Genomic DNA, 22,131 nt, shown 5'->3' with positions numbered 1-22,131 from the left:
AGCACATGTTACTTTCACCAAGTTTCCTTTCTGGGATCTGAGGAGATGGGGGAAATGGTGAGGATCTAAGGTAGGCAGGAAGCTGACTTTTCCCCCTGGTTTTGCACTGCAGCATATCACAGGACGGAGTCCATGGTGAACGTGACTGGCAGTCCTGTCTCTCGGGCTGTCATGCGCCACCTGGGCACTGACCCATCTTCAGAGAGGCGTGAAGCGCAGCAGCACAGAGGGATTGTTGTCATCGTCCATGGGCCACCCCGGGCAGGTACGTCAGCTGCAGCCCAGGGCTGCAGGGAGAGGGGCAAGCAGGAGGAATGCGTCCTGGTGGGCCATGGTGCTTAAGGCAAAGTCCTCAGCTGAACAGGAGGTGGAGTAGATCCTCTTGGCTTTAGAATTCAGAGCTTGTACCCGCACTCCAGCTGCCTCCCCCATGGCCTCCCCTGGAGGGACACTTGCTTTCCCACTGCCCTTTTAACTTTGAAATCTTGTTGGAGAGTTTTCCAGGGCCTGTCCCTGTAGTGCCTCCTGTGCCAGTGTCACCAAGCAGTCCCCCTCTCTCTCTCAGGAAAGACAGAGATAGCAGCAGGCCTGTGTCAGTATTATGATGCTGCTTACGTGTCCATTGACACCGTGGTGAAAGAGGCCATGGCCAACGATGGGAGCCCAGCAGGGCTCTGTGCCCGGGAGCTCTGCACCAAGGCTGCCATGGAGCCAAAAGGCAAAGACAAAGGTAATTCTGCTAAGAACCCAGAGCCAGTGCTTCAGAAACCCACCATGACTGTCCACTTCTGCTTACTCACAGCAGCAGTTTTTCAGTCCTTGGGTCTCTTAGGGAACATGGCTGAAGTGCATCTCTGGCTTGTCTAAAAAAGAAAAAAATTCAATTTTAAGGGCTCAGTCAGGGGTTCTTTTGTAGCCCCCTTTGCTGCCATTCTTGGCACATGTTTGTTTTTCTAGGGGTAGTGAACCTGTCTCTTTCCCAAGGATTTGTATTTCCTGAAAGCTGAATCGAGCTTGCTCCTCATGGGCAGCAGGCAGAACTGCTGCCCACTTTAACAAAGAAAAAGCCTTCTGAAGTGGCTCATTAAGCCACAGGAAGACTGACTATGAGTGTAACCTTGCAAACGAGAGGAAGGGAAGGACAGCCTCCCAGAGGAATTTCCAATGAGAGACATGCTCCAGATGAGCTCTTTTCTCCAGAGATTTACCTATGGCCACTGTCAGGTTACACAGCTCGTTGGGCTGTTCTCCATGTGAGACTGGAGACTTCTATGAAACTTCCTGGGCAGTTGGTACCCTGAGCTCCGCAGGGTGAGGCCAGACCTGGCTCGGTGCAGGGGGAAGTTTTGCATTGCTCAGTTTTGAACCTGGCTGGGCTGGGAGCTGGTGGAAGGGAGAAGAGTCTGGGTCCCAACTGGGCTTTTCCCACAAGAAGGATTTAGCTTCAGTGGAGATGGGTGATGCAAGTGGGGCAGGGCTGCAGGTCTCCACAGGAGAATGCTGGATGGGTGCAGTGTATGGAAACAATACTCCTGGAGGACGAATCTTTGGCTTGATCCGCAGGGGAGCTGCCATGCGAGCCGCATCACCTGCGGGCACAGTTGTTAGGAAGGACATGGTGCTGGCTTTAAAATCAAATATGGGATGGTGTGCTTTACCTGCTGGTAGGAGAAGCAGGGAAGGAGATGCTTCTGGGAAACAGTGCTGCCAGTGCCCAGAAGACTGGGAAAAATGTGCTGTGTTCCTTCCAGGGCCCAAGGTTATGCCTGTTGTAGGGAAAGGTGCCTATTTGCTTTACAAAGCTCCCTTGAGCCATCTGTCCCCTGTGCAGGTAAAAAGCCTCAGCTCACTGCTCAGACCAAAAATAAACAAGCCTCTGGGGAAAAGATCAACAGGAATGATGCCAAAGGCAAGAACCTTCCAGCACAAAAGAAGGAGCCAGCCAGCAAACCCGACATAAAGGACACCAAGGTAAACATGATCTGCCCTGGTTGATGCCTGGGACCTTTGCATTGTCTTTGAGATGAGCAGAGGCTCTGTGCCAGCCAGGGCCTGGTATAGTGCCTGGTCCATAGTGCCGTGACTTGGGCTGGGAATGTGCTCTGGCAGACAGCTCCGCTGGTTGTCAGTGGTTTGCTGGCAAAGTGCAGTCCTGGCTAGTGTGGCTGCAGGCAGCGAGCAAAGTGCTGGGAGGCTGCACAGGGGGCTTGCAAGCTTGGGTGTCTGCTGGCCAAGGGATGGTCCCTCCAGGACCATCCCCTGGAGCCCCCAGCCTGCACTGCAGGGTTGTTCTAGGTTCCACCAGGGAGGAACCCCAGCTCCAAGCCCAACAGTGGGAGTTGTTCAGGGCTTTCCACCATGGTTTCTTTTCCTTACAATGGTTCACATTGCAGTTCACAGTTTCCACTGCTCCTGCGCCGCAGCAGCTGAACATCATCAGCAGTCATGGGGAAGAGCTGAACTGCTTGAGCTGTGTGCTGCCCAAGGACCTGCTGGTGGACGTCCTCTGTGAGAGGCTGAAGGTGTGTGGGGTGGGGGAAATGGAGACATTCCTGCTTCGGAGAGACAGCACTGGGGTACAACTTGGAGAGGAGGAGGAGGAGGAGGTCTGTACATGCTGCTGGAGGATCCTGGACTGTGTGCAGGGAGCCCTGGGGGAAGCTGCAGCTGCCCTTAGTTGGCAGAGCCTAAGGACAGATCCAAGCTGCTCTTAGCTACTGCACTTGGAACAAGGATAGCTGGTGTCATCTGGGTTTACGGTGCAGCTGCGAGCCCCCTGCGTGCAGTGGCTGACTTACTCTTCCCTTTATTCACAGTGTAAAGACTGCTACAAGGGAGTGGTCTTTGATGGCTTGGAGACCCTCTTTGCAAGCAGCCTGGAATCTTCTCTGCTCTGTGTACTCAGAGCTGTCAAGAATTGTCATCATATCTACATGGTGAACCTGCATCAGGATTATGCTTCTTGGAAAGCCAAGGATGAAGCTGAAAGAAAGAGGAAGGAAGCTGAAAGAGAGAAGGAAGGTGAGATATCTCTTCTCAAATCTTCTCTCTCAAGCCCTCAACCTTATCTCTGTGTATCTGGATTTGCAGCAGAGCTTGTAAGAAATGTTTTTATTAATCTGTTTACCTTCTGCCTCAGTGTAACCAGCACTCATCTCAGAGCTGCAGGAGATCTGAGGTTTAAAGACTCACCTTAATCTCTAACATTAAATCTTGGGCACAAGTGTCAGCTGCTGTAGCTCAGTGACAAACGACTGTCCTCAGCCTTGGTGCACTTAAGCCAGGCAAAGCCCAGGAACCACACTGCCCAGCCATAGTTTGGGGGATTGTCTGAATTCTGGAGCAGGGATATGAGCTCCCCAATATCTCCTGGTATGATAGGCTGGGTCAGGAAAAGCTGTGAATCCTTACAGCTCACCCAGAGCACCCAGCTCTGCTTGCAGTCACTCATGGTTTCTCTTCTGGTTTGTGCTAAAGAACCGCTGCAGGAAAAAGCTATTATGAGGAACACAGAACGTGTCTTGGAAATGGATGAGGACGAGTATGACATCCTCCCTGAGGAGAAAAACCCAGAAGTGGATAAAATAATACTGGAAATGAAGAGTATACAGCCAGAGGGGTGAGTAAGCCTTCCATGGGTTACTGCTCAGGGTCCCTAGAGGGTCTCCCTGCTCCAAGGACTCTGAGCTCAGAGGTGTTGGATAGCAAAGGTCAGAAGCAACACAAGGATGGCCACTCTTAGCTCCCTGTCTACTAAGAGAGAAAGGACCTTCTTCTGTTGAGACAGAACATCATCTTCTCTATTTTAGTGGTGAGCCCTCCCAGCTTAGATGCTGCCTGCAGGGAGCTGGGCTCTGGGCTTGCCTTGGCACTGCCTGTAGAAGTCTCTTCAAATCCACTATGCTGATTCGTGCCTTCTTCATCATCTCCCTTCTTCCCCAAAACAGCGGGATTGTGCTATGGGCAGGTGTGGGGCACAGACAAACCCTTGGTTTGGGTCCTGGTCCTGGCACAGATGAAGTCCTTGCAATGCTGAGTTGCCAGGGTTCTCCTTATGGTGGGACACCACCCATAAAAGCTCATGTCCTTTAGGCTCCCCTTCAGCTGCAGCAGTAGGCAAGCACAGGAGAAGTTCTGCTCCAGCCAGGCAGCCCAGCTCAGGACACATAGGCAAAGTGTGGAGCTGGGAGGGGAGGCTGCTTAAAGCAAGCCTGTGCATCAGGACTTCTTTCAGCCCAGGCTGAAGTTGGTTTCATGGGGAGGAGATGGATGAGGCTGCTTCAAATCGTTTCCATGGCAGATAGCACTAGTTTGGCTCAGTCACAGCTGGGTTCCAGCAGGAAATCAGGCTGACAAGAGCCTGTCTTGCAGGAGAGGAGTTCCTGCAGCCTTTGCTTTCTGACTGATAGGATTATTCTCATTAAGGAGCAGGCTATGCCCAGGGAGAAGAGGGCTGAATGAGCAGAGGAAGAATTGTAGGAGGGATAAGCAGATGTTAGCAATCTGTGTTCTGCTTTAAACTGGGAAATCAAGAGACCAAGAGCATTTTCAGGCATCAGCGCAGAGTTGGTGGATCAGGCTTTGGCAGTGGGCTGGGGGTGTCTGGCTGTGCCTTAAGAGGGAGGTTGCAGTCAAGACTTTACAATGGCAAGGCTTAGGTTTGGCTGGTCCTGGAGGTCCCCTTCCACCATTGCGCTCACTTGGGATGTTCCCAACCTCTGTGGGTTGAGGAAGATTCATGGAAATGGTCTCATGGTTCTGCCTGGCCTCAGGGTCAAGGAATGAAGTGCGGGGCCAGCCAGGACTAGCGAGCCCAAGTTTCCGGTGGTGACTTGACACTGCGGTGGAGTCCACAGCTAGCTCAGGGGCAACGCGGTGCCATGAATGGGGAACAGCCTCCCCCTGAAATGAGGAGAGCTGAACCTTAGAGTCGCCTGCTCTACAGCTCGAATGGTTGTCAGCATCAGGGAGCAGACAAAAGAGGAGAGGGAGGCTTTTGGTGTGTAATTCTGAGGAAGACTTATTCCTTGAAGGGAACAGGGACCAAAGAGCCCTAACACTGGTGTGCTCGGGATTTTGTACAGCACTAGGACCGGGGGTGGGTACAATTTCTGAACCAATAGGGAATCTGGGAGGGAGGAGTGAAAGGAGTGGGGAGTGAAAGGAGGGGAATATAATTCAGGGAACAATGGGAATAAAGGGATGCAGAGGGTAGGTCACATGGACCAATGGGGTGTCCTACATTAGGGAAATTCCAGAGGGGCAGAACTGGCAGGGGAAAGGTTTACAGGAGACTAACAGGGAAGGGTCTAAAAAAGGGGCAGAGTTTACAGGGATGAATAGGGAAGGCACTAGAATACAGGGTGGGGATTACGGTGATTGAAGGGTAAAAAGGGGAGGTATATAACTTGGGAACCGTCTAACTTGGGGAAAAGTAAAATACAGGGATGAACCGGAACAGACCATTGATATTAACTCATCTAACAAGCTATGAAATAAAAACACACCACAACAGTGACTCTCAGCAATGTTTTCTACTTTGTTTGCTGAAGGGAGCTGAAGGAGCTGGCCCAAAAGCTTGAAGAGGAGGCAAAACCTTTAGAGGAGGAAGAGAGGCAGAAGGAGGAAGAGAAGCAGAAGAAGGAAAAGAAGGGTGTCTCCGTGGGGAAGCAGCCTGCAAAACCAGAGAAGAAGGAAACCAAAGCCCCAGAGAAGGGAGAAACTAAAGCCCCAAAGAAGGGGGAAACGAAAGCCCCAGAGGAAGGGAGAACTGAAATCCCAGAGGACCCAGCTGAGATGGAGAAGAACTTGATCTTGAGGTTTCAGATCTATGAGTCATCACAGCAGAACGTCGCAGAGGTTTTCTCCTACTGGGACAGGGTTCGGGGTACCGTGCAGTTACCTGTGATCCAAAAGGGACACAAGTCCCAGCCTTCAGGTGAAAACAAAGGTCTAAATAAGACCAGTAAGCCTCAGGAGAAGGTGAAGAAGCCTGAACATGAACATGGAGGCCAAAGGAGTCTTCAGTCATCTCAGCTGGGGACGCAAAGTGAAGCTGCAGAAGGGGCAGTCAGAGACGAGCATGTCGGGGTGCCATGCCTGGACATCCAGGTCTCAGATCCGAAGGCCATGATCGGGGAGATCCTGTGGGATGGGAAGCTGCCAACGGAAGACCAGGTAGAACCCTGCAAGGCTCAGATCTTGAGCTTGCCGTGGTCGTGGGCCCTGGAGCATTGTGTCCCCCCAGGTGATAATGGCTCAGAGCATTGTCCTGGCCCCTGATGATGTTCCACAATGACTCTGTAGCAACTGTGTGGATGGGGAGGTTATCACCATCCCTCAGCTGGACAGGAAGTGGGAGTGCTTTGTGTACAAGTATCCCATCTGTTCAGAGCTTCCCAGCCTGGAAATCATTATAAACAGTTCCAGGACAGGGCAGCTCATAGTCATTGTTTTCTTCAGCTGAGTCACTTGGGAGAGGTTTCTCTCCCGGTCCTGCTTGTAGCTCTTGCCTCTGCTCTGGAGCCTGCTCACCCCACTGGGCATAACAAAACACTTATACTTCATAAAGGTCAAAAACCCCATTGCCAAAAGCTCAGTGCCTTTAAAGAAGGAGTTGTGAGGATGAAGGTGACAGAAGTACAAGCAGCATTTTCTCTTCTGTTTTAGATGCTGAAACATCTGGGACTGCATCCCAACAGCCCTCCCCTTCCCCCTGCTGCTGTGCTCTCCACAGTCGAGTACCCAGAGGAGTGGCTGGGCCCTGCAGAGCGTGAGGAGCCCTTCACCATTGTGGCACCGGGAGGTGCTGCTGTGGAAGACAATCTGGTGGGTGCTCCAGTGGTGCCGGCACCGAAGGTGCCAGGGCAGGGACCAGGCTAGATGGGGACAAGGGGCACAGGTTGGATGGAAAGAGAGCACTGTGGAGAGGTAGTGAAGATGTGATGGGGCCTCGTGTCTGCAGGTCTCCTTTCTGTCAGGGATGGGACAAAAGAGGCAGCTCTGCTGGAGACAGAGCAGTTCTGTAAGACAAGAGGTAAAAAATCACTTACAACCATGAACTTCCTTTGAGGAGAGGGTGTGAGTGAGAAGGAGTGTCCTAGGCAAAACAAGCACCAATAAGGAAGACCAAGTCCATGGGCAGGTGGACTTATTTATTTATTCTCTCTTCCATTGGTGAAGAAACCCCCATTTTGCTTTCCAGGATGGGGATGTCTCAGGGCTCACCTCTCCCTCCCTTTTCTCTCTCCCCTTAGGCCAAGGCCTCTGATGTGAAGGGCAGTTCTGCTGAGGGCCAACCAAAGACAGGCAAAGCAGCCAGCAGAGACAGCTCTGCAAAGGAGAAGCAGATCTCCACACAGAGAACAGAAAGTCCCCAGGATTCCTCTGCAGCAATATCCAGAAGTACACTGGAAAGTGCCTCAGTCCCCACAGAATTCCTCAGGTGAGCCACACAGGAGGAGGTGATGTCTCTGCTTCTTTGGTCCTCTTGCCAAACAAGGTCCATCGTCCCCAGCTCCACAGCGACCCGGTGCCAGTGCCTCCATGGGATGGCGAGTGCACCCTCCTCGCTTCGTTTGCTCCTCGGCAATGTCTGAAGCCTCCTCTTTAATTGCCAGGCTGAAACGGTACCGGTGGATAGTGCCTGCCCACGGTGAGGTGGACCTGAAGGTCCACTTCTCTGCCAAAAAGCCAAGGATGTTTGAGCAGACACTGAGGTTTGAGCTCGTGCAGTCGAAGCGCCAGTACGAGCTGCCCTGCAGTGGCACCGGCCTGTACCCCAGCATCAGCCTGAACCCACGGTAAGGCTGGCCCCTGGCAGCCTCCCACACCACAGCTGCTCCTGAACCACAGCCAGGGCTGCCCCTTGGGGCTTCTGGCCTGGGCAGATCGTGCTGCCTGAGGTCGCCCAGCACCTCCTCCTGTGCTGGGAGCTGGGAAGGCAGATGGTACCTCAGCCACCAGGAAGGGTTATGGCTTTCTGACTACATTTCCTACTCAGAGCATCTCATAGCTCCTCCTTCCCCACTTTCTCTGCCCAGGGTGGTGTTTCCACAGTGGAGGGAGACCATGGAGGAAGATGAAATCATCTTCAAGGAATATGTTGAGAGCACAAAGCAATTCCACTTTGGACCACTGCTGTGTGGGAAATCAAGAGAATGGTATGTGCTCCCTGCTGGGCCTTGTACTTTTCTGGACATGCCTGGAGAGACAGGCTGTCCTGGTGGCACCATCCAGGGCAGTCCCGGGCAGAGTCCTGGGAGACACATGGGTTTGAAGGACCACAGATGTGAACTTGAACAGATAAGAGGCAAATGAGCCTTGGAGGAGCTGCTCTCCCTGCCCAGTGGGTGCCTTGGTGGCTGCCTTGGTGGCCAGAGCCGCATGCTGCTGCCAGTCCAAAGGTGATTCAGGGGCACCTTCTGTCCCCCTCCACATCTCAGCTTCACCCCTTAGGAAATTAACTTGGTGATTTTTGAAGTGCTTTGAGCTCTGCAGGTAGCCTGATCTAGCAATTATTCTGTAGATGGTTTTGTAAACCTTTCATTAATCTGTAATTATTAATAAGATTTTATGGTTGACCTGCCAATGGGTGTTGGGGTGCGGGGGTCTGTTGTTGTCGGGCCTCACTCCCTGATTGGGATGGCCCGGAAAGGTAGAAAAGTCTCTCCTCCAACCCAAGCTTCCAAAGAAAGGCTCAGTAGTCTTCAGTCGTCCGGTCTCAAGGTAGTTTATTGTATGTTATCTAAAAGATTTCTCCCTGAGCTGCTGCGGTCCGTTCAGCAGTCAGGCAAAGGCACACTCCGACACCCAGGGGGCTGGTGCCCTCTTTTATATCATATATTACGTATTAGATGTTTACAGTTTTCCCCCAATGCCCATCACCTATATTGAACGGTGACTTTCTACTCTAAACCAATCTGTGAGTGCCAACATCACCAAGAACATGGAGGTTAGGAAGGAGAAAGAAAGAGGACAGGGCACACCCAAATTCCTCCATCTTAGAACTTCTGACCCCCATGTACAAAACTCAGACCCCTCTGTACAAGGCCTAAAATCCCCCTGTACAGCACTCAAAATTTCTTCCTCTCACTTTGTGACTACTTCTACTATAATATCTAAACTTTTGTGATTTCTTGTTCTACCTTAAAAGTTGGTAAATTGTTCCATGGATCAGGTTCAAAGCCACAGGGGTCTGTGGCTGCATTCCAGGGTCTCAAATGCTTTTGACCTGGGCCCGGAACATCCAAGAGTGTCCAAGGGACATTCTGGGTTCTGACATTGGAGGGAACGTACAGCAGGAATTACATTTTCCTGTAATGACATTGCATCCTCACTGCTGGATAAAGTCTGCCTAAACATATTGCCATTGAAGCTATTGTGTATTTCTACTTTTACTGTCACTCGTTTTTATAATAATATTTAAGTTCTTGTCTCTATAGGAGCTCTGGAGGGCTAGGTCTATTTTGACAACCCAAGGAAATGAAATCAAAATAATTTAAAAAAACAGACAATCATTAGCCAGATTGATGGATGGTCTGGGATTTCTGTTTGCCTCTTTTACCCTTTCACTCCAAAGTCATTTCCACACCTGAGAGAAGAGTCATTTGTTATCTTTTTGCTATCCTTTTGGGAATTGTTGCTTTATATTTCTTTCTCAGACTTTGAGCTAACCCATGAAGTTCAAAGCAGTTTCATGACTTTTATGAAAAAGATTAGCTAACCTCTTTTTCCAAAAGCCTTTCTTTATACCCTGCAGGGAAGGCATCCCAAGAAAGAAGGGGAAAGAACCCATGTGCCTGGTGTGCTGTTATTTTTCTAGGCACCTTTGAATTTATGTTGTATTAAAAACTCTCAAAGTGGCCTGAGCATCATCAGGCTTCTGGGCTGGAGGCACCAAGTCCAGGGGAAGGCATCAGAGTAAGGCAAGAATGAGCACACGCCCATGCCCCTGACTGGGATCCATTTCCCTCACTTGTTTGTTAGAGCAGGGTCTTGCAGCACCACTTCCTCGGGTGCACACGGTGCTCTCCTTGATGTGTGGCAAAGGCAACAGTCTGCTCTGCAGCCTTTTCCGTTTTTGTGGACAGGTACGAGGCCCAGAACTGTCCCAGCAACTCAGAGAATATAACCATCCTCAACAACTCCCCTGTGGACGCAGAGGTCCAGTTCTCCTTTGAGAATGCTGGGGAAGCAGAGACGTTCCTTTTGGACCCTCCCAGCATGGCACTGAAACCAAAGGAGAAGCAGGTAGGAGAAGGGCAGGCAGAGCAGTGGCCTGGGGCCATAGAAGTACCCAGAGGCTGCTCCCCCTCCTCTCACACAGAGCTCTTTTGATTTCTTTCTGTGTGGCTGGGCCCAGGAGCTGACCATTTGGGCATACCCCACTTCCCCTGGCTTCCTGGAAGACAGACTCATCTGCAGCATTGGGAAGAACCCAGACCCAGTGGTCTTCAGCCTGTGCTGCCGCGGGGTGCACATGAAGCTGGACGTCAGCCCCCTGGAGCTGTCTTTTGACAAGCTGCTTCTGCACAGGTCAGTCATCCCACAAGCACTCCAAAACTTGTGACAAAGAGAAAATGTTTGACTCTGGTTTCCAGGGCACGGATGGAGCTGCTCCAAGGTGCATTCAGTGGCGAGGCTGGTGTGAGCATCCAGCAGCTGATGCCAAGTGCCTTCCTGTCTCTGCAGGACTGACAGCAGGACCTTGGTCCTGAGAAACAACACCCTGCTGCCCATGGCCTGGCAGCTCAGTGGGCTGGATGACCTTGTTGAGGACTTCTCCTTGTCACAAGATAACGGCACCATCGATCCCCGCTCAGAGTTTGAAGTGACAGTGCATTTCGAGGCCGGGCAGATTGGCAGCATTAAGAAGAGCCTCCGACTAGAGGTGAGAGGGGCTGTGCCCTGCCTAGCAGAGCAGGGCACAGTGAGCAGCCGTGTGCTCCTAGGGACAGGGTCAGGAAGAGCTGCACCTGACAGACACAAGGGTGCTTCTGCCTCTACACAGCGTTTGCCAAAACGTGCAGTGCATCCACATCCCCCCAGATAACCAGACGCTGCATCCTGAGCCTGTACCACAACCACCTTGTCCCTGTGAATGGTTGAAGGTTGTTGTGTGGTTGTACAGACTGCAGTGTGATCTCTACATTCCTCCTGGACTTTGTCTGAAGCTCTTGCACAGTGCAACAAACTCTCCCTGTGGGATTTTGTTCCCCATGGTTTATGGGCTGCATTTCAGAGAGGGTGCTAGGTGATTGGAGAGGGTTGTCAATGCCACCTGCTCTGAGACATCTCACACTTCTTGTGGTTGTTCTTACATCCCTGTGCCTCTCAAGGATGCTTCAGCAGCAACATTCCCTGCTGTGAGAGTGCAGAGTTGGGTTGATAGGGTTTTTTACTGCAGCAGAATCCCACTGGGGCAGCCCATGAGATGAACAGGTTAGCAAAGCTTGGGAGTCCTCCAACGCTTGTGAAGCCGGGGAGGCCATAGGGGAAGCAGCCAGCAGAGACAAGGACTTACAGGCTGTCTACCAAAAGAATAATCTGACCAGTCTTTGTTTCTTGCTGCCTCAGGTTTCAGATACAGAAAACATCCTGGGGATTGTTCAAACTGAAAACATCGAAATCTCTGCAGAGGTCTATGACATTTCTCTGAGCCTCGATATGCCTGAAGGTCAGTGGATACTTCCCAAACAAAGCAGTCCAGGTGCACTGCATTACCTTGGGAGGTGGGCAACCAAAGCACTTGGGATGGGATGGGATGTCAGTGCACTGACAGCCTTAAGTCTCTCCCCTCTGAACTTTGAAGTGTGCAGCTCCATGTGCAGATTGGATTTGGGGGCTTTGAAACAACAGTGACGTGAACAGGCAGTTGGCAACCCCCACAGGCTCAGCACAGCGTATAAAGTAATTGGATTTATGCTTGGAAGTGAGGAAATGGGAGCCGAGCTCATTAGCTGCTGAGCCTGCAGATATTTTGAGTGGGAAGAGAAAGGGCAGACAAGTAGCTGGAAAACACTTCCAAGAATGGAAACTTGCTGAAAAGGGTTTTGTGCCGAGACCTCCATGTAGCTTGTGACCTGGTGTATTCTGCAGCAGCTCACAAATGCCACAAAAACTGTGTTTGACCTTGGTCTGTGGGTTTTCTGCAGGTCCAGATGGAAGCTTGGAATTTGGAACCATTCATGTCCTGGATAATGTGAAGAAGGTCCTGAGTCTGAAGAACAAAGGGGTATACAACATTGAGTACAGGTGAGTCCAGCTGCCTGGTAGTGAGCATTTCCTCAGGTTCCCAGGCCTGTGTTCTCCCTCTGTCAATGGCTAGAACCTGTTTCCATGCTGGCTACCTCATGGTAAATACAAAACCTGGGCTCTCTAATCTCAATTATTCTACCAGAGAATCTAGCCCCAAACCAGCAGTTTTTCACAGCTCAGCTGGAGCCCAAAGGAGAGCCCCAGAAATTTCAGCCACTGAAATGCTGAGATTCATTGCCTTTCTTTGATGGTCACCTCCTTTCTCTTTCTGAGACTCTGTAAAGGAGTGAATGAAAAATTTGGGTCTCAAGGTTTCTTGCAGTAACCTCGTGATTGTCTGCACTCTCTGTCAAGATCCAGGATTCCCTGAGCAGAGATGGACTCTCCCTTTTCTTTTTTTCTGGTCCTATGCAAAGTCCTGGCTGTGCTGGTGGCACCTATACTTTTAACTGCAGAGATCTCCATTCCTTCCCTTTCTCCCCAGTTTCATGCTGAAGGGTGCAGGTCCCAGGATGCAAAACGTGGCATCCTACTTCACTGTTGAGCCTCAGTCAGGCATGCTGACTGCCTCCCAGCCTGATGTGAATATTGAGATGCTCTTCCACCCCACAAGTGAAATCCTCCTCAAGAACAAGCCCATCCTGTACTGCCAGGTGAGCTGCCTGGGCCAGGCTGCGTTATCACACGGTGTTCTGGGAGCATATACAGGATAGGTGTCTAACGGAAGGAGAGCTTTAACTGGAGAATCCTCTCTCCTACGTACACAAACAAAGGCTTTCAAAACCATTTGGGAGGCTTCCTAAGTGCAGCTGAGAATCTGACTCTGGAGGAGGTCCTTAAACAGGGAGGGGTAAACAGATGGAGGCTGGGGGCTGGGGTAGAGGCTGGCCTCTTTGCTTTGTTTACCACCCTTCCTGTGGACACAGGTGATAGATGCCAGCTCAGGTGAAGGAGGCCAGGTTGTTGCCAACATCCCAGTGAAGGTGTCAGCAAAAGCTGAGTACAGCAAGTACAGCATTGAGCCTGCCTCACCCACCGACTTTGGTAGCATGATCAAGGGCACCAAGAAGACCCGGACTCTTGTGCTGAAGAACAAAGGCACGGTCAACTTCAAATTCCACATCCGCCAAGCACCCGAGGATGCATTTGCCTTGGAAAGCAAAAGGTAGGAGAAGCCCTGCACCACCCTTCCTGTCTGAGGAGGCACCACCCCACAGCTGGTATATGGCAGGCAGCCAAAGCTATCATCCATTGGCATCCCTGGCTTGGGGAAAGGGAGCAAAAAAATGTCTCGGCATCCCCATGTGTAGTGCAAAGCTGGTGATAAAGCTGCTCTGTCCAGCAATGGGAGCTGCAGGCTGCTCTCTGGGAGCCATCAGGAGCAGGAAGGCTTTCCTCTGTGAGGAGGAAGGCCAGCTTTGGCCTCAGAGAAAGGCAGGGGAGCTCAGCGTGACAGATATCTTTGCTTTCTCCCCTCAGTTCAAAGCAAGGGGAATCTGCTCCATTGGCTACAAAACTCTCAACAGGAAGGAAATCGAGCTCTTCAACACAGGTGAGTGACTCCTGCTCCCCAGCAGTGCTGCTGCAGGGGATGTGAGAAGATGCTGCTGTGCCCAGGCTGGGGGCTCATTGCCACAGGGTGGGACGTGGTCTGCAGGATGGAGTCCAGTATCTGTTCCGTCCCACTGAGAGTCCTGTACCCTGGCTCTGACCTGGAGCTGTAGGGTCAACAGAGGTCCTGTGCTTGGTAGCTGCGAGCCAGCATAGGTCTGTGAACACCTCAGAAGCAAAAACATTCCCCACTGAACTCCCAGTCCACAGAGTTCAGACAACATTGCTTTTTCTTTTTCCCGGTCCCCTACCTCTTTCCTATCATTTCTCACAGCTATTTCTGTTCTCCTGTAATACCTCTGGAGGCTGAAGGATCACAGCTACCACCTTCATTCTTTACACTCAAACTCCTTTCTCTCTGCCACTTGGGACAGGCTTGCAGCTCCTCTTGGCTTGTGGCTCTCAGCCTGGGGCTGCCTTTGGGCCGTGGAGTCATCCTTCCCTGCCCTGGGACGGGGTGCTTGGGCCCAGCTGGAGGCCAAGGCAGGACATACTCCTTGCTGGGGTGCTCAAGGCACAGCTATTAGCCATCAGCCTCTCCTGGAACTTCTTCTGCAGGGTCACCTCAATCTTGGCATGTTCACGGTTTCCCCCTGCTCCGGCTCCATTGGTCCGTGGGGCCAGCAGATGATCAAAGTGGAATGCCTCGCAGGGCAGGAGGGGACATGTGAGGAGCAGCTCTACATTGACATCACGGGCAGAGACCCCAAGGACAATCCCCTCGGCATTCCCTTTACCCTGATTGCCGAGTCCTGCCTCCCAGGTACCTACTGCCCACAGTTCCCTTGGTCACACCTGCTGCTGATCAGCACCTAAACTTGCTGCTTGGATAGAGAGGCATGCTAGCCCTGGTGTCCCACCTTAAAATCCTCAGAGGTTCCAGCCCTCTTCAGGTCCACCAGTGGACTCATCCCTCCCAGGCTGAGAGGGATGCATGGAAGGATAAAAGGAAAGCAATGCTCTCTAAGGCTGAGGTTGACTGAGCTCCATCCTCACAGCCAGCTCCCCCACCCAAGGCTGGGTTTAGCAGTCACCCAGGCAGAAAGGGCTTATCAAGCCTTCTGAGAGGCCAGCAGGGTCCAGACAAATTCATCAGGGAGGCTTCTCCATGCTCATCCCTCTGGTCTGTCCACAGCACTTGTTGAAGATGTCACGTTAATCTTCAAGGAGTACCTGATCTGCAGCAGCACCGACCTCAGCCACAAGCTGCAGTCGGTGAAAGGCACCGGCCTGTTCGTCAGAGATGAGAACAGATTCATCTTCAACAAGGTTCTGGTTGGGCAAGAGGCTGAAGCTCATTTCAGGATCTACAATGCAAGCCATCTGCCATGTGACGTGGTCTTCTCCATCAAACCCCTGCCTGGAGAGGTAAGAACAGGAGGCCAAGGTGATGGTTGCCCTCTAAAGGCTGTGTGAGAGCCTGCTTTGTTCTCCAGATGCATTGCTTCCTGTGGCCCAGACTAGGCTAGCTCAGTGCAGGTCGAACTGCAGGAGAGAGCAGCAGAGCCAGGGAACAGTTGTGTGGAATTCTGCATGTCTCGGGCAAGGTTTTGGCTCACACCTCTGGGTCTTCGGTGGGAGAAGTGAATCCTTCAGAACCTCTCTTGGAAGCACACTCGGAGAGGGGCTGTTATGAATTGACATGTCAGGGCTCAAAGCAGAGCATTTCCTCAGGCTCCCTGGCTTTTCCTTCTCCTTGAAGGCCAGTTCTAGGTTATTGCAGGGTCTTCCATGCAGTGCCCACCTCCCATATAGGCTAGGGCAGCTGCCAACACTCAAAACACACAATGCTTTAGCATCTCCTGGGAGGGAGAGAGCCTGCCCAGGGAAGCAGGAAGGAAGACACAGTGTCTGGGGCTGTTCTCAGTAATGCATTTATGTATAAAACTGTGTCATGTTGAAAGGTGTTTTCTCCTAACACTGCTCTCTGGGTTCCCCCAAGGAAAAGAGCCCTATCAACAACATTTTCAAGTTGGATCCAGTCAAGGCGTCCGTTCCTGGCTCATCCTGTGCTGTTGCGAGGGTGACCTTCACCCCACCAGACGAGCAGAACTACAACTGCACTTTCACGGCTTCCCTTGACATCCCAAATGGGTAACTGACCCTGTGAAATAATGGGGGAGGCCTCACTGATAGCTGCCTCTCCACTGGGAAGGCACAGACCTCTTGTTAGCTCTAATGCTTTCAGTAGCCTTAGGCAGAGTACTTGGCATGAGATGATCTGGGAGTAACTCTTAGATAGAGCAGAAAAATGAGGCTGATGGTTTATTCTGTATGAGAAACTATGAAGACAGGGAAATACTAGGTAGCCAGTTGGAAGTTACTGAGATGTGCTGCAGCTGAGCTGGGCGTTTCCAAGGACAAAGGCTTAGATGAAGCAGTTTCTGTGCCAGCAAGTCAGCAGGCACATTTTCCTCTTTGTTTCTGTAAAATTAAGTGATCCTTTGTGATTCCCTGGCATTCATTGAGCTGTTTTATGTCAGTGATTGGAGCTGGTATGAAAGAGGAGCCTAGTTCCTCTGCCCTGGGACCTGTGTACTGGGGCTTTGACTTGCCCTTCATCAACACTTTAGTGGCTGAATTGGAACAAGAGAAGTCTAATTGCTAATAAGCAATTGCTTTTTTACTGTTCTTGGAAATGATCTTTACTGATGGTGACGATGATTTATTTTTGCCTTCTTGCTTTTGTACTGGTTTCATGCTGTACTTTTGCTTGTTGCATAAGTCTCTCCTGGCTGCAGCCAAGAGATTTGCCATATCTCATCTGGTGCCTCACTATTTACCTGCTGTACTGCATGATTCAATTAAGTGAAATTATTTTTAACGGTTATTGTGGAAGGCTCTGGCTCTTTGGAGCAGATTCCTCTTGTGAATGGCCCTGAGCGGATTGGGAAGAGGCTGGTGGGGGGGCTGTGTTGTGGGGTACAGGAGCACCAGGCAGGGAAAACACTGTGGGTGGCCCTTGCTGCTTCACTTGCCCAGTGAGAAATGGGTTAGTGCCAGCTGAAATTGTTTCTGTGCCTCTCCTGCAGCTCTGCGGAAATTAAACCCAAAATCCTGACCTTCACCATCAGCGGGAAGGGGCACGAGCCGCAGCTGACAGTCGTGTGCCCGAGTGCTCGCAGCAAGAGGGGAAACGCCGTGCTGCGCTTCAAGAGGCTCCGGCTGGGGGATTCAGAGACGCTGCCCCTGGTCGTCCGTAACAATGGCATCATACCTGTCAAGGTGAGGAGGACCTGCTCAAGGAATGGTCTGGTTTGGGAACAAGTGCTTGTGGCACAGGGGAAGGGTCCCAAAAAACATGACAGAGCTGGGAAGAGGTGTCAGAAATTCTTTTTAAGCGAGTAACTGACATCTGTTCTCCAAGAAGGGAGTTCTTGGAAATTTTCCATCCAGTCTTTCTTCTTTAAGTTGAACACAAGAAAGGTGGTGGAGTATTTTCCCCCGTCTCTCAGGTCTCCTTCTGTTCTCATGGACATGTGTGATTTCCCAGTTCCACTAGATTGTATTTGATCCCCGTTTCCTACATTTTAAGTAGACTTAGATGTGGTTTCGTTCATGTGGTTACATTCTGCTCATTACTTTCTGTCCTGTTTGCTTGTGTATCAGTTCTATCCAGATGCCTCTGAACACCCTTTTTTCCAGGCTGGTTTGATTTAACTTCTGTGCTAAGTGCTGCTTGTAGTGGAAGAGGTGCTGGGTTCCCATGTGGGACCAGCAGCACTGCGGTGTCAGTTCCTGTGCCATCCTGTACTCACCAGTATCGTTGTGCTCTGGGTTCCCTTTTCTCAGTTTATGTTACACCTGGAGGATGAGCATGGAGCGTTCTTCTTGAAAGGCAGGACCTCCACACAGAGGATATTCCACACTGGAGATGTGGAAGAGGAGGACTCCATTGGAAACGGTAAATTCATTAACCATGAAGTGTGATCATGCACAGAGGGAAAATGTGGGCCCTGCTCTTGGCTTCTCTGAGCAGCAGCCAGATGTTAGGCACAGTTTCTTTTCTTGGGCTCTCTGTCTCCCAAGCTTTTCTTGGGGACTTTTTGCAGGGTCTCCTCCGAGCAAGCTGTAGGAAGTTCTGTTCTTCTAGACATGGTGGGTTGAGTTGTGGGGGACTGTCACTACCTCAGTGGACCCTCTGAGGTATTTGCTGCATGTGGGAAGGTACCAGCCTGAACAGACACAGCCCTTAAGCACACAGCCAGCCAGCAGAAACCAAAAGCACTCTTTGGCTCAGCTTTGCATATGGCTGGAGCTGGCTGGAAGCAGATGGAATGAGGGCTGGGCATCAGCCTGAGGTTAAGCTGCTTAAGTGGTGCTGTGTCTGGAGGTGGCAGTCTTGTGAACATAGGAAGAAGGTCTGGAGCCACTGGGGGTAGAACCTGTGCTTAGAAGGCAGCGGGTTTCAACCTCTTATTCCTCATCTATCCTATGGAAATATTTCCTCTGTGCAGCTGTATCACTTAACTCTGATTTCCATTGCTGTGCAGAGAGCAAGCCCACAAAGAAGTCTTTCTTCTTTCTGCGTCACGGGCAATCAACAAAGTTTGATGTCATTTTCAAACCCACCCTGGCTCAACGTCTGGAAGGGAAGATTTGTCTGTTAGTGGGGGACATCTGCATGACCCTAATAGAGCTGGTTGGTGAAGGCCACAAGGATGAATTCACCCTCAGTGGATTAGAGGAAGACACCCAGGAGAGGAATGCTAAGAGCAGTCTGAAGAAAGACATCATTGACGGTAAGAGAGGAGAGGCTGCCAAGGTGTAGCAAGGAAGAGGAAAATGTCTGATCATGTGTGTCCTCCCTCTAGCCAGGCCTGGGCTGTCACCCACGGGACTTGGTGGCCTGTGGGGGTGGCAGCCATGCATGCAGAGCAGTGTGTGCTGTGCTGCATGTCACTGGCTTAGGGATGTGTCAGGGTGTTTTCCTGGAAGTGGTGGGATGGGGAACTGCCTGGGGAACTCCCTCCAGAGGGAGGAAGGCTTGGAGCAAGGAAGCTTTGAACATGTAGGTGTCTGTGCACATGAGGGGAGCAGGTGGAGCTCCCTGAATGCTGAGATCTCTTGCTCTCCTCCTTAACAGCTGTCAGAGTGAATCACATCCAGTTTGGGCACTGTCATATCGGGAAGCCCTGCCGCAGGACCTTCACCATCACCAACCACACCCGTACAAAGGTCATGCGCTTTGAGTGGGAGGCAGACGCCCCATTCCAGTTCTCCCCCAAGGTGAGCGTGGACTGCTCTGCCTTTTCCCGTGTCTCAAGCCCTGCCCTGGTGTTCCCGGGAGCTGACAGGGAACCCTCACATACCAGTGATAGCCCGTTGCAGTGCCACGTAGGAAATGCAGCCCCTGGCTTGGCTGGGCCAAGGTTGCCAGCCTTGCAGAAAAGGCTTCATGTTATGGGAGGTGGCACCTTCTGTTCATACTTCTGTCTATCAAACTTCACATAAATCCACTCTGAGGTGCAGATTCCTGGCACAGCTGCTCACCACATCAATCCCTTTTGCTGACAGTCTTGGCCTTGGCAGCGCTTCCAGTTTGGTCTTGACTCCCTGATTCTCCCTAGGTGGGACACCTCCATCCTGGCTGTGCCAAGAACATCACAGTGATCTTGAAATCAGATGACTCAGCCACCTTCAGGGGGCACCTTGTGAAATGTAAAGTGACCAGGATCAACTTTGAGCTGCCACGAAAGAAGGTTCCTGACTGGGATGACCAAATGTGCATTGTCACGTGGAAGGATACCACCAGGAAAGACCCGGCAGCCAGGTGGCCTAAAAAAGAGAAGGTAAGAAGCAAAATGGCAAAAAAAAAGCCAATCCAGCTTTTACAAAAAGAACCACCAGAACACCATCACTGCTGGCTGAGCAGCTCCTGCTTCCTGTGGACACTGGACAGCTGTGAGGTTCACCAGCAGTGCATTCCAGGGGAGAGGTGGATGCACAGTGACCAGATACACTCACACAAGAGAGGGGGAAGCCTTTTGACAAGAGACCTTTAGCCACGCACAAACCATCAGTCTGTGCCACAAGCACAAGTGTTGCAGCCCATGTTGAATGGGGGGCAATGTTTTATTATTTTATCCCATTTTATGGTGTTAGGAATCTCTTCACCTCATTTGGTGCCTTTTCACCAACAAGGAGTTAAGTCTGCTGCACTCTGTCTCTTCTTTTCTGCTTTGATCAGTGGGTAGAAACAACTACTGTAGCAGAGCAGTCCCAATTTTGTCATCTTTCCAGGGAAGTAAAAGTGAATGGTCCTTTCTAGTCCCTCTATGAGGCTGATCTTGGAGGCCAGAAGATTCCCTTCTCAGCCTGACCTTCTGGGCTCTGCTCAGTGATTCCTCCCTTCTCTGTTTGCAGGTGGTCAAGATAGCCCCAGAACCGGCTCACACTGTGATGGAGGAGAGCAGCCAGGAGGTCGAGGTGTACCTCAGTGCCGTTGTTACCTACGCCCAGTTCGAGCTGAACACGACCATGGTTCAGTTCGGTGATACCTCGCCCTTCCAGACAAGGACAGCCATGTGAGTGCTGGAGGCCAAGCAGGGCCCTGCGAGCGGGAGCTGGCTTTGCCCAGGGCTGGCCCAGTGCCTGCTTCCCAGAACTCTCCCCCAGCCCAAAGCGGCACAGGCCCTTTTACGTGCACGCAAAGCCAAGCGGGAGATGGTGGGCAGGAGAGGCTCAATGCTGCCATACCTTTCTGCTGAGAACAGCCATGGGTTTGCTTTCACTGCATGTCACCTGTCCTCATCTGCTCAAGAATGTGTCTGCAGTCAAACCAAGACCTAAAGTCCAGAGTAAGCCCCTTAGCTTTGATGTCCTGGGCACCATGTTGGCCCCTTCCTCTTAAACTGCCGGACTTTGAAATACTTTCTTGGGCCACCCAGGACAGCAGTCTGAGCATGGCAGAGTTGCCTGGGGAAGAAGATGCTCCTCAGCAGAAAGTGGTACCAGGAGTCCATCAGACAATGTTACTGTACTATTTGTTTATATTTATTGGATATTTTTTGTTATTCCTCCTTCTTGCTTTTCAGTTTCAGACTATGCAACACGGGGAAGGTAGCCCTGGAATACTCCTGGGAGAAAGCTGCAGACAGTGAAGCAGTGAAGGAGTCATCCTCAACGGCTCTGACAAGTAAGGGCATTTCACTTGGTAGCTGAGGGCCTGGGGAGAAGACTCTGCCACTTCACTCCAAAATATGAATTGCTTTTTCATCCTTGTCCACACATCCACTTTCATCAGCATCTTCCCAGCTGCAGCTGGAGAGTTTTCTCCTTGTCCCCATCTGCCTTTCAGCCCCTTCTGTTCTTGCTCTGCCACTTCTGCTCTGCAAAGGACTGAGCCAGGCTCTGGGGAGAGCCATGTGCTGGGTCAGGACTGGGAAGGGGGACGTCATGTCATCCCTTTGAGAAGTCTGAGACTGGGAAAAACAATGGTGTAACAAGTGAGCTGACCTGTAGCCACTGTCTGTGTGCAGTTCCCCACTCCAGGGCAAATGCAAAGTCACTGTCTAAAACCAACTCTCCTGTGCTTTGATGCAGGAGTGTGTGCTGCAGGCAGAGACTCTGCTCCCAGACGCTCTATTTCCTGCTAAAAGTACTTGGCCAGGGATGCTCCAAGTGCATCCTAGCTCTCTTCCACCTACCTGCACAGGAGGCAGAGTTGCTGGGAACACAGGATTTTGTCATTGAAAGGTGTCCTCTTCCTCTCTGCAGGTCAGTTCCTCTCTGCTGCTGTAAGGCGTTGCATAAAGCTGCTGCATCGTTTTGGGTGGCAGAAGAAGCATCCTTTTGAAACTCATCCTTCTGAGCTGCGGCAGCTGCAGCAGCTTGCCAAGCAGCAGCAGGATTCCAAGCAGCAGCTGCAGCAGCCTGAGCAGCAGGACTGTTCCAAGAACCTGTTCTATTCAAAGCATGTCGGTTCCTCCCTGGAAATCTTCGCAGATGTCATCCATGACCTGCCACTATTCTCCATCAACCCCTACCATGGCATCCTTGCTCCTGGCCAGAAGCAGACCTTTCACGTGCAGTTCTCCCCAAAGTGCGCGGGGATGTTTCAGACCACCATACTGTGCAGGTGGGAAATGTCTACACACTTGCCAACTCATGCTTCTGATGGGTATCACTGGGTGATCACAGGGTGGGACTGGGTGGAAGGGACCACAGTAGGTCATCTGGCCCTACTTCCCTGCTCAAGCGGGGTCATCCCAGAGCACATGGCACAGGGTTGTGTCCAGAGGGCTCTGGAATAATTTCAGT

General features: G+C 51.4%; 1 protein-coding gene and 1 long non-coding RNA gene across 2 annotated transcripts in view; both read left to right on the top strand.

Annotated features, from left to right (window-relative positions):
• The window catches only part of LOC137467911 (hydrocephalus-inducing protein homolog), a gene marked incomplete at both ends in the record, with an annotated part of 67,649 nt that extends 45,906 nt beyond the window's left edge, over window positions 1-21,743 (top strand). Inside the window, 28 exons of the mRNA XM_068179329.1 lie at window positions 1,832-1,971; window positions 2,394-2,522; window positions 2,817-3,021; window positions 3,478-3,619; window positions 5,553-6,177; window positions 6,670-6,828; window positions 7,257-7,444; window positions 7,620-7,802; window positions 8,043-8,162; window positions 10,092-10,251; window positions 10,364-10,536; window positions 10,693-10,891; window positions 11,578-11,677; window positions 12,156-12,255; window positions 12,743-12,911; window positions 13,185-13,423; window positions 13,738-13,810; window positions 14,428-14,632; window positions 15,005-15,237; window positions 15,812-15,963; window positions 16,902-17,094; window positions 17,662-17,793; window positions 18,224-18,611; window positions 18,956-19,098; window positions 19,440-19,661; window positions 20,236-20,396; window positions 20,907-21,007; window positions 21,589-21,743. Coding sequence (XP_068035430.1) covers window positions 1,832-1,971; window positions 2,394-2,522; window positions 2,817-3,021; window positions 3,478-3,619; window positions 5,553-6,177; window positions 6,670-6,828; window positions 7,257-7,444; window positions 7,620-7,802; window positions 8,043-8,162; window positions 10,092-10,251; window positions 10,364-10,536; window positions 10,693-10,891; window positions 11,578-11,677; window positions 12,156-12,255; window positions 12,743-12,911; window positions 13,185-13,423; window positions 13,738-13,810; window positions 14,428-14,632; window positions 15,005-15,237; window positions 15,812-15,963; window positions 16,902-17,094; window positions 17,662-17,793; window positions 18,224-18,611; window positions 18,956-19,098; window positions 19,440-19,661; window positions 20,236-20,396; window positions 20,907-21,007; window positions 21,589-21,743 — 5,189 coding nt within the window. The remainder of the gene's footprint in view (window positions 1-1,831; window positions 1,972-2,393; window positions 2,523-2,816; window positions 3,022-3,477; window positions 3,620-5,552; window positions 6,178-6,669; window positions 6,829-7,256; window positions 7,445-7,619; window positions 7,803-8,042; window positions 8,163-10,091; window positions 10,252-10,363; window positions 10,537-10,692; window positions 10,892-11,577; window positions 11,678-12,155; window positions 12,256-12,742; window positions 12,912-13,184; window positions 13,424-13,737; window positions 13,811-14,427; window positions 14,633-15,004; window positions 15,238-15,811; window positions 15,964-16,901; window positions 17,095-17,661; window positions 17,794-18,223; window positions 18,612-18,955; window positions 19,099-19,439; window positions 19,662-20,235; window positions 20,397-20,906; window positions 21,008-21,588) is intronic.
• On the top strand, window positions 127-653 carry LOC137467920 (uncharacterized). Its single transcript, XR_010995664.1, has 2 exons — window positions 127-265; window positions 566-653. It is a non-coding gene; the product is annotated as an uncharacterized lncRNA (long non-coding RNA).
• Window positions 21,744-22,131: the final 388 nt, after the last annotated feature.

This window comes from Anomalospiza imberbis, unplaced genomic scaffold, assembly GCF_031753505.1.
Source record: "Anomalospiza imberbis isolate Cuckoo-Finch-1a 21T00152 unplaced genomic scaffold, ASM3175350v1 scaffold_87, whole genome shotgun sequence".
Lineage (NCBI taxonomy): Eukaryota > Metazoa > Chordata > Aves > Passeriformes > Viduidae > Anomalospiza > Anomalospiza imberbis.
The sequence above is the reverse complement of the archived record's forward strand: the minus strand, read 5'-3'. Positions and strand labels throughout refer to the sequence as shown.